We start from the raw sequence: 10,028 nt of genomic DNA, 5'->3' as shown, positions 1-10,028 counted from the left end.
CGGCGACCCCGCGCGGCTTCCGCGAACTCCCACTCGGGGCTCGGACCCAGGGATGCTCGGGGCGCCCACGCCGGCCCTGGCCCGCTCGCGGGCGTCGGTGGGTCTCCCGCGCTGCGGCCCTCTTCCCAGAGGGCGCTCCCTAGGAACTGATAAATCAGATCTGCCTCTGCCCTTGGCTTTCAAAGCAAATTGGCGTTCGCCTCCGCCGTGGGAGCGGACTACGCGGGGCGGCGCCCCGCCGCACCCCCTCCGAGGGGCCAGACTGAGCCCGGGACAGGGGTGTGAAATAGAATTTATTGTGGCTCTGATTATGTACACGTGAGATGTGCCGGGCCGGCCGGGCCCACATGGTTTGTACAATAAATACATCCGCGGGGCGGGCTCTCCGCGGCCGAAGCGCCCAGCCCCGCGGGTCAGTCCAGCTTCCGGGCTCCCAGCTTCAGGGGGCCCTTGGCCGCCTTCTTCTCGGCGCGCTTGGCCTCCATCTCCCGCCGCCGGTCCTCGCGCTTCTTCCGGGCCAGCTCGGCCTTCGCCTGCCCTGGGGACAGGACGGGGAGGCTGAGTCGCACCTCCCCAGCCGGCCCTGCCATGCAGGGAGCCCTCCTCGTCCGTCAGCCCGCCCAGGGAAGCACTTACGGCTCTCGGTCTCCAGGCCCTCCCAGTTGTCCTCGCCCCACGAGTCCGGCCTCGGCTGAAAAGGGAAGGGCGGGCTGCAGGGCGCCGACCTGGGGGCTGAGGTCTACCCAGTCTCCGCCCGCCCGCCCGCCAGACCCGCCGGGTACCTGGGCGCTGGAACGCGCAGACAGGGTAGAGAAGGGGTCGCCCTTATCACTGGACTCCGGGCCGCCCCAGTTATACTCGCTGGCCAGCCGCATGCCCTCGGGGGGCGGCTCCGGGGCGCCTGGTTCCTGCCAGCCCTGGTCCCAGGAGCCCTCTGCTTCCCAGCTGCTCCATTCGGACTCCGGGGATGCGGGGGATTTGTGGTCTGCGTTGCTGACCTGCAGAAGAGTAAGAGGAGAAAGTAGCGCTAGCCCCGGGGAGGAAAGGGCTAGAGGCACCCCCTCATGCACAACTGCCCCACCCCACCCGACAACTCACCTGCCCAGCCTGGCTGGCTTGGCTCCCAGAGCGCCAATCGTCCTGCTGGGCCAGCACAGACTCGGCCTCCTGCTGCAGCGTGGGAAGGAGCACGCTCACTCACCCAACCTTCCCTGAAGGGCAAGAAAGCCGGCCGGGCGCCCTTCCAGCCCCGGGCTCACCCACCAGTGTAGCACCTCCTCGTCTGAGCCCATCTGTAAGTGGATGGGCTCCCTCTGCCCACTGCACCCCTCCTGGAGGCTGGGGAAGGCGATCTAGAGGCTCCAGACCCTCCCACAACCTTGAGGCCCCAGCCTGCTGCCAGCAGATGGCGGAACTGGGCCCCAGCCCTGCCCCTTCTCTTCAGGGCAGCCCACTGCATCCTCAGCCGACCCTGAACTCCCCCCACAGCAGGACTGGCCTGGGGAGGGCCCTCTCCTTGCTGACTCCTGGGACTGAGTGGGCCCTGGGGCAGCAGGAGGAGGGACAGCCTGCAGAGAGTGAGGAGGTCTGGGGACTCCCAGCCACTGCCCGTCCCCTCGTTTTCGGCCCTGCTCCCTGGGGCCTCTGGAGCCAAGTGGGGCTCAGCTGCTGGCAACAGCCTACGGTGGCCACTGCATGAGGCCTACTTGCCCGGATGCCGTGCAGATGAGGGAGGCCCACTCCAGGCAGGGCTCCGTTAAGCTCCTCGAGTGGCAGCCTGTGGCGTTAAGCTGGGGTCCCCTGGGGAGGCCCCTCAGCCCCACGCACCTCCAGGCTGCCCCAGTCTTCGTCATCCCATCTGTCGGCCGTGCTGCCATCCTCTGCCACGTCCTTGTCTTCCTCCTGTGTCTCCCAGTGGCTTGAGGTCGTAGGGGTGGCAGGCACAGGAGTGGGGGCCGGGACAGGAAGTCCTGGAGAGCAGAGGCTGGCTGAGCTTTCAGGGAGGTCTTGGGACAGGGTGGAGGGAAAGGGACACCAAGGAAGCCATATCACCACCCTAGGGAGTCAGCAGCAGCCCCGGGTGCCAGCACCCACACACCATCCCGGCTGCGGGTACAGCCAGGGCGGGACACTCACCCTCAGGCGTGGGTCTCTGGGGAGCACTGGTCTCGGCTGGGGCAGCCGCGGGGTGTGCCCGTATCAGCTTGGAGGTGAGCGAGGAGACCCCGGTCACGGCCCAGCCTGCCCAGCTGGCTGCGGCTCCTCCCATCCCGGGGCTGGAGGCCGCATGGACGTCCTTCTCTAGGCGGTGGCAGAGAGACCCAGGTATGGGCACCTCAGCGTCCCACAGGGAGAGTGATGGGAGGACGAGAACCCAGAGTGGCCTGCAAAGGCCCTCCCTCCTATATGCCCCCCACTCCCGTCTGTGAAACTGGGGGAGGGGTCGTGTCAAGTCTGCTCACTAGGGTCTTTCCAGCCTTCAGGAGCTAGTGAGAGCGGGACAGGCGGCACTCAAGGACACAGCAAGGGAAGAGGGAACATGAGCACAGGCCACTCACCGACTTCCTCCAACTGAGTGGGGTCCTCTGACACAGCCTCCAGTTTGGACAGGAAGCTTCGAATGGCCTTGAAGGCCTGTAAAGGAGCAAGGGGCAGAGCTGTGGCTCCGGGGTTCTCAAGAACACGCCAGGCCAGCAAGGGCCTGGCACGCCCCACCGCCCCAGGATCCAGCCCCACCAGCGCTGCACCTGGTCCCGCACAGAGTTCTCGGGATCCACAGTGAGGCCGCAGAGCACGGGCAGGATCTTGTGGGCACAGTCGTTCATCGAGTAGAGGTTGTGGGTGGCAGCGAAGCCTAGGACACCCGCAACCCGGGACGGTGCAAACGGGTCCTTCGTGGCCCGGCTGAAGGCAGAGGTAAGAACCCTGTGCCTGGTCTGGGATGAGGCAGGGAAGAGGACTCCTGAGTGTAGCGTCAGTGCCGGGCCCGGAACCACCAGCCCTTACTTCCCAGAATAGAGGCCATCCACAGAGCCCCCCGAGTCCGAAAAATGTGAATCACTGACTTCAATGGGGAACGTCCCTGCATGACCTGGCCCGACTCACACCACTTCCGGAGCCCAGACATGGGGGCTGATGGTGCCCAAGGCCTGGGTCTCCGGGAGGATGAGGGCCCATGCACACAGGATTCCTGGCCCTGGAGGAGGCTACGGTCCTGTGATGGGGATGGGGCTCCAGCAGCCGTGCAGGGCACTCACGCTGGCACTGAGGTAGGAGCCAATTTTGCCCAGGCAGACCGTGGTGTTGCAGCGGATGGGGCCCTGCTCATCCTTGGCCTGTAGCCGTGCGAAGTGCTTCATCAGTTCCATGTTGAGGTTGGCCTCGTTCAGCTTCGGGGCCAGGAGCAGCATGGACTGCGGGCAGAGGAGACGGTGGAAACCATGGCCCAGGGCAGGCACAGGGCCACGAGCAGGAACGATGGCTTCGGGTGGCCCTTGGCACGGAGCAGACCTGCCAAGGCCTCCAAGCCCACCCAGCCTGGGCCCAGCCCTGCCCGGCATGTTAATAAAAGGGATCCCTTGGCCAGGCGAGATGGCTCACACCTCTAATTCCAGCACTTTGGGAGGCCGAGGTGAGAGGACTGTCTGAGCCCAGGGGTTCAAAACCAGCCTGGGCAACTTGGCAAGATCTTGTCTCTACAATAAATCAAAAAATTAGCTGGGCATGGTGGTGTGTACCTGTAGTTCCAGCTACTTGGAAGGCTGAGGCAGAAGGATTGCATGAGCCCAGTGGGCCAAGGCTGCGGTGGCCGTGAGCATGCCCCTGCACTCCAGCCTGGGCAACCGAGTGAGACTCCCACTCAAAAATAAAAAAAGGACCCTATTTCTCTATCACCCTACATAGCAAAGCCTCAAAATTCTGCCTGCACTCCCCTGTCCCCTTCTCTCTCTTGCCAGCACCCTGTCTAGACTTCACCCAAATAGCCCCACACTCTACCAGACTGGCCAGGGCCGAGGTCACTGACAACCTCCATGTTGCTAAACGTTAATGGTCAATTCTCCATCCTCGGTGAACTTGACACCCAGAGTCCTCCCCCGTCCTTGAACCTTCTGCCTCTGGTCTTTCACCAGCCCCTCCGACCTTACTTGGTTCTCCTTTTGCATGAATCTTCAAATTCAGACACCTGGAGCCAACTTCAGGGCCTCTTTTTTTAATCTAACCTGCTCACCCTGGGTGGTCTCACCCATCTCATGGCTCTAAATGTCCTCTGTGAGCTGACAACGCCGGATGTGGGCCTCAGCCCAGACTTCCCTCAACTTCATGCAGAACCAGCGACTTACAGAACGACCAAGAGGAGCCTCACCTGTTCCCGCAAACCTGCTCCTCCCAACTTCTCGAGAAATGACAACTTGACCTTGTATTTGCCCAGGCCAGAAGCCTCAGAGCCATCCATGTCCGCCAGCAGCAAATACTGGCAGCTCCACCCTCAGACGTGTCCCTTGCCACCTGCAGCTAGCCCCTGCCATCTCTCACCTGGGCTACTACAGCAGCCCCCAAAGCATCCCAGTTTCCACCCTCCCCTGACAGTCAACTCCAGACGTGTAACTGCTCTGCTTACCCCCACAGTGGCTCTTGTCCCAGTGAATGCACCAGGTGCCCACCGTGCCCAGGGCCCTGGCCCCCAACCGCCATCACACCTCTGACTCCACTTCCCATAGCCATGCCCCTCCAGTCACGCTAAACTCTCACGGCCCCTTCTACACTGTGGGCACATTCCAGCTCAGGGCCTTTGCACGTGCCATTCCTTTTCAAGGAAGACCCTTCCCCCAAACTTGTGGCTCAGCCCCTCGTCTCCTTTCCTTATGTGATGCTGCCTGAGGAGGGCTTCCCTGACTACTGGTTTTAAAGCTGCAAACTCTTCTCACTCTCCATCACTTTCTAACATTTTAAAAATTTTTTTGAGTTGGCGTCTCACCCTGTTGCCCAGGCTGGATTGCAGTGGCATGCTCATGGCCTCTGCAGCCTTGACTTGCTGGGCTCAGGTGATCTTTCCGCCTCCTTCCAAGTGGCTGGAACCACAGCCATATGCCACTATGCCCAGTTGATTTTTTGGTTTATTATAGTGACGAGGTCTCACAATGTGGCTGGTCCCTGAGCTCAGGCAATCCTCTCGCTGCTGCCTTCCAATGTGCTGGGATTACAGGTGTAATCCACCGCACTTGGCTAATTTTTTGATTTATTGTAGAGACAATGTCTCACCATGTTGCCCAGGCTGGTCTCGAACCCCTGGGCGCAGGCCTCTCGCCTCTGCCTCCCAAAGTGTTGGGATTACAGGCGTGAGTCACGGTGCCTGTCTTCTAACATTTTCTAACTGTTTCGTGTCCACCAAGCCCACTCTGTCCTGAGAGGAAGCTCCATGAGGGCAGGGAGCCAGGCCGCTCCATGCACGCTGCATCCAGCTCAGGGCTCGAGGCTGGGCAGCGGTGCTCGGTGTGGGCTGGATGGAGGAAACTGCTTCCTCCCACCAACTGTCAAGCTGCACCTACAGCTGGGACCCACGTGCACACAGCATGGGCAGTACCTGCTCAGACCAAAGCCAAGGCCTCTGTGTCTGGGGTATGCCCGCTCAAAGCCTTGGAAAACCAGAGGCAGCCACTGTGGGCCTGGCCGCACCCACCTTGACCGTCTGCTCCCGGATGGCAGGGTTGGTGTCCAGGAAGCCATGCACGACGTGGGGAAAGATCTGGGTGTTGACTGTCGGCTCGTCAAGGTACTGGATGAACTGTTCCATCTGCGGCCCAGGTGGGGATGTGAGAAAACGGTCGGGCTCCCCGCCACCAGCTGCGGGCCGCTCTTGGCTGGGCTCTTCAACCCACAGGCCCTGGCCCACCAGGTGGCCTCGTGAGCCCCCGCCATGCACCTGGCCTCAGGCCCATGTGGAGGGGGGGTAAGGCGAGGCCAGCAGGTGCTGGGAAGAGCCAGGACTGGAAGCCAGAAGGCCTGGCTCCTGGCCCTGCTCAGTTGGCCACAGGCATCATGTCCCCTCTCGGTCCCCACTGCCTCTTCTGTAACCCCTGTCCTGCTCCTCCGCCCCCCCGGTATGTGAGGAGGGCTGGTGCACTGGCCGCTGGAGAGAGAACAGGGCCCGGAAGTTGCTGGAACTTCCCAGCTCACAGAGGCCCCACCCTAGATCCCGTCCATCCCACCTGATACTCCCAGCTGCCCTGGGGTTGGCAGGAGAGATTGTATCCTCACTCTAGAGGGCTGGAGTGACTGAGCCAGGAGACGGGGGTGCTTGAGTCCAACAGCCTGGGCAGACTGGGCCCTCCCAAGGCTGCCCACGAGCCCAGTGCTTCTTAGTTCGACTTCCTGAGAGCCTGGCCTCACTGGGTCCCTCACCTGTGTGCATGTTTAGGGATGGGGTTTCTGCGGTCCCTGTGCAGCCAGGGCAGGTGTCTCCCTAGCAGCCAGGCTGGGGTTGCGTGGGGTGGCAGAGGGGAGCTTATGGACCAGAGTGGGGTCTGGCCGAGGCCCCCACCTGCTGCAGGAGGCGGATGCGCATGGCCCGGTCAGTGGACGAGAACATCTTGACCACCACAGGGATGATCTTCTGCTGATACTCCTCGGCGCTGAGGAACTTGCCCACCTGGAAGGAGCGGGAAGAGGGCCTCAGCCACGTGCACAGAGTGGGGTGACCTCACAGGGCTCACTAACTTCCTCGGGCTGAGCTCCCGGCGGGGAACAGGGTGAGGAGTGGGGCAGGCATTCCCCAGCAGCCCCTCGGCCCACTTCCATCTCGGTGAGCCCTGCCCCTAGCCGGGCTGGCCGAGGCCTCTTTTGGAGACTGAGCAAGCTCTGTGCCCCTCCCCATAGACAGGCAACACATGCCACATGCAAAGAGAATGTGCCTGCCATTTCTGAGGGTTCCCAGCTAGACAGAGTCTGCTTGCTGTCTTCTCCCCTTCTGGCAAGTCCTTCAGGGGAAAGGGTTCTCCCCAGGGAGGGCAGAACGGGGACTGGCGAGTGCCCACAGAAGGACAGGCTGGGGTCCAAGGAAAGGGGAGAGTGGTCAGGAAGGAGGATAGGAAAGTGGGGTGTGGCCAGGTAAGCCCCTGGACCCTGGGAACCAGGGTGCACAGGTCAGACTGGGGAGGGTGGTTGTCTTGGGGAAATGGAGGAAGGGCTGAGAGCTGATGCCAGGGGTCTGTGGAACAAGCATTTGGAGACACAAGGTCTCTCTTCCCCAGGGACAGGTGGCCCTGGCCTGCTGACCCACCGGGATGTTGGCAGGAAGCTCCCCACGTGGGCTGGGGTCTGCCCTTCCCAGACTACCCCACCCAGGACGGCCCTGGCGGTCCCCCAGCCTGGAGACTCCTCTCTGGCAGGTCCCAGGCGCCCAGCCAGTTCGCCAGATGCCACGCTTCCCGAGGCTCCACTCACCTTGAAGAGGGGCGTGAGGACAACTGCCCCAGCATTGCCAAACTCAAAGGCGGTCAGCAGCTGGGGCAGCACCTTGTGCCGACAGAAATCCTCAGGGAACGCGTCCAGGCCCTTGCTCAGCTCTTGGAAGAACTTCTGCTTCTCAGCCGGCTCTTTGATCTGCGTGAGGATAGGCCCCGGGGAGATCAGCCTGGTCACAGCCCGCTGTGGCCACAGGCAACAGACAACAAAGGCCACCACCAGCCTGAAGGGGCAGAGGTGGGACTGGCGGACTCTGGGGCCTGACCACCTGGGTTCAAAACCCAGCTCTCCACTTACCTGCCAGGTGACCTTGGGCTAGTTCCTCCATCTGAAAAATGGGATAACAGCTCTACTACCTGACTGGTGGTTCTCAGGAGTTGACCAGAAAATGCACATGAAAACTGCCAGCATAGTGCCTGGCACCTGGCAGACACTCCGTCAGCTAGTGACCATCACTGTTATCACTGCCACCTGCCCTGTTGCTAGGAGAGCAGCCACTGGACCCCAGGCCCTTCATCAGTGCTGCCTCTCCTACCCACAGCCCAAGGTGTGAGTCCACTGCACCCCACTGAGGCTCCAAGAGGTGTAGGGGCTTCCTCAGTTCCCTGCCCTAGCCGGACTGCCCATGGAGTTCCCGGCAGGCTGTGGGAAAGCAGAGGTCAGTGCAGTCAACCTCCATGCCTATCCTCCCACCAGCCAACATGAGTCACCTTTAGCTCCTAGCCTCCCTGACCATGGTACTCTCAATTCACATTTCCTGAGCGCAGATTACACACTACAACCTTTACACAGGCTACCTCAAATAATCCTCCCCGCAACTTTATGAGATAGGTGCTAATGCAGAAGCTGAGGCCCAGAGGGGGCAAAGAGCTTGTTCAAACTCACACAGCTCACACCTGCAATCCCAGTACTGTGGGAGGCCATGGCAGGAGGATAGCTTGAGCCCAGGAGTTTGAGACCAGACTGGACAACATAGCAAGATCTTGTTTCTACCAAAAAAATTTTTAAATTAGCCAGGTTTGGTGGCATGTGCTTGTAGTCCCAGCTACTCAGGATGAGATGGAAGGATCACTTAAGCTCAGAAGGTTGAGGCTGTAGTGAGCCGTGATCATGCCACTGTACTGCAGTTTGGGTGACAAAGTGAGGTCTTGACTCAAAAAACAAAAAAACGAGAAAGTCAACCAAAAAAACCAAAAACACCAACAAAGTCACACAACTAAGAATGGGTCAAGGGAAGGTCTGACCCGCAGTTTGGCATCTCCGCTATGCTGTGCCCTTCGAAGAGATGTTGTCACTCTCCCATTTATAAAGGAGAAGGCTGAGTCTAGGTCAGCAGCCAAGAGTGGCCAGGCAGGGATAACAACCTAGCCCTGGGTAGGGCACAGTGGCTCAGTCTGTGATCCCAGCACTTTGGGAGCCGAGGCAAGAGGACTGCCTGAGCCCGGAGGTTCGAGACCAGCCTGGGCAACTTGGTGAGACCTCATCTCTACAATAAATCACAAAAACTAGCCAGGCGTGGTGGCATGTGTCTGTAGTTCCAGATACTTGGAAGACTGAGGCAGAAGGACTGCATAAGCCCAGCAGGTCGAAGCTGCAGTGGCCGTGAGTATGCCACTGCACTCTAGCCTGGGTGACAACAGTGAGACCGCAACTCAAAAAAATTAGTTAAATAAATAAATAAAATAACCCAGTCCTGGACGCCCAAGTTTCTGAACTCTCTGCTGTCCCCCCACCCCCACAGTCGCTGCTGGGACCAGGAGAGGTGACCTCTGGTTGGGGACAAAGAGGACCTGAGTGGCCCTTTAGCAGCTCAGACTAGTGTGGGCGGCAGGCTTGGTGCTCTGACCACAGGGTTTGGGGGGCCAAGACCCAGACAGAGGCCAAACCATGTCCAAGGTCACACATCCCGCAATTGCAGCTGGGCTCTCGCTGCCGCTCCAGCCAACAGTGGCAAGACGGGCCCCTGGCCACTGCCCTCCTGTTCTCCTGGGGGCTGGCCAGAAACAGCCCGTTCCCTACGGGGCACATTTTCTGGAGCAGGGTGGCCTGGCAGAGTTAGCCATGTGAGACAAAGTTCCCGTAGCCCCACACCACCCAGGAGGCACCAGGGCCCCAGCGTTTGCAGCAGCCTCTCCTTCAAGATGCAGCTCAGAGTCCCCATCTTCCAAAGGCCCTACCGCCCCATCTGAGCCCAGACTCCAGCAAGGTCTGTGGAGTCTCTCTCCAAAGACACTCCCCGCCGCTCCCGCTTCTCAGCCCTGTGTACCCCACACGCCAGGTCAGAGCTTCCCTCCTTCCTTCCCCGTAACAACCCTGTAGGCCGGGCCCAGTGGCTCAGCCTGTAATCCCAGCACTTTGGGAGGCCAATGTGAGAGGACTGCTTGAGCCCAGGGGTTCAAGACCCGCCTGGACAATTTGGTGAGACCTCGTCTCTACAATAAATCACAAAAACTAGCCAGGCGTAGTGGCATGTGCCTGTGGTTCCAGCTACTTGGAAGGCCGAGGTGGAAGGATCACCTGAGCCCAGCAGGTCGAGGCTGCGGTGGCCGGGAGCGTGCCACTGTACA

General features: G+C 60.7%; 1 protein-coding gene across 1 annotated transcript in view; it reads right to left on the bottom strand.

The window, feature by feature from the left end:
• Positions 1-277: 277 nt before the first annotated feature.
• SCYL1 (SCY1 like pseudokinase 1) overlaps positions 278-10,028 on the bottom strand; it is a 15,786-nt gene continuing 6,035 nt past the window's right edge. Inside the window, exons 7-18 of the mRNA XM_008054192.2 lie at positions 7,441-7,599; positions 6,539-6,646; positions 5,678-5,791; positions 3,258-3,413; positions 2,748-2,936; positions 2,559-2,634; positions 2,137-2,301; positions 1,828-1,970; positions 1,099-1,170; positions 783-998; positions 637-691; positions 278-538 (exon numbers count right to left, since the gene is read on the bottom strand). Coding sequence (XP_008052383.2) covers positions 414-538; positions 637-691; positions 783-998; positions 1,099-1,170; positions 1,828-1,970; positions 2,137-2,301; positions 2,559-2,634; positions 2,748-2,936; positions 3,258-3,413; positions 5,678-5,791; positions 6,539-6,646; positions 7,441-7,599 — 1,578 coding nt within the window. The 3' untranslated portion in view covers positions 278-413. The remainder of the gene's footprint in view (positions 539-636; positions 692-782; positions 999-1,098; positions 1,171-1,827; positions 1,971-2,136; positions 2,302-2,558; positions 2,635-2,747; positions 2,937-3,257; positions 3,414-5,677; positions 5,792-6,538; positions 6,647-7,440; positions 7,600-10,028) is intronic.

This window comes from Carlito syrichta, unplaced genomic scaffold, assembly GCF_000164805.1.
Source record: "Carlito syrichta isolate Samal-C Ts95f unplaced genomic scaffold, Tarsius_syrichta-2.0.1 Scaffold289202, whole genome shotgun sequence".
Lineage (NCBI taxonomy): Eukaryota > Metazoa > Chordata > Mammalia > Primates > Tarsiidae > Carlito > Carlito syrichta.
This window is presented reverse-complemented; position numbering and strand designations above follow the sequence as displayed.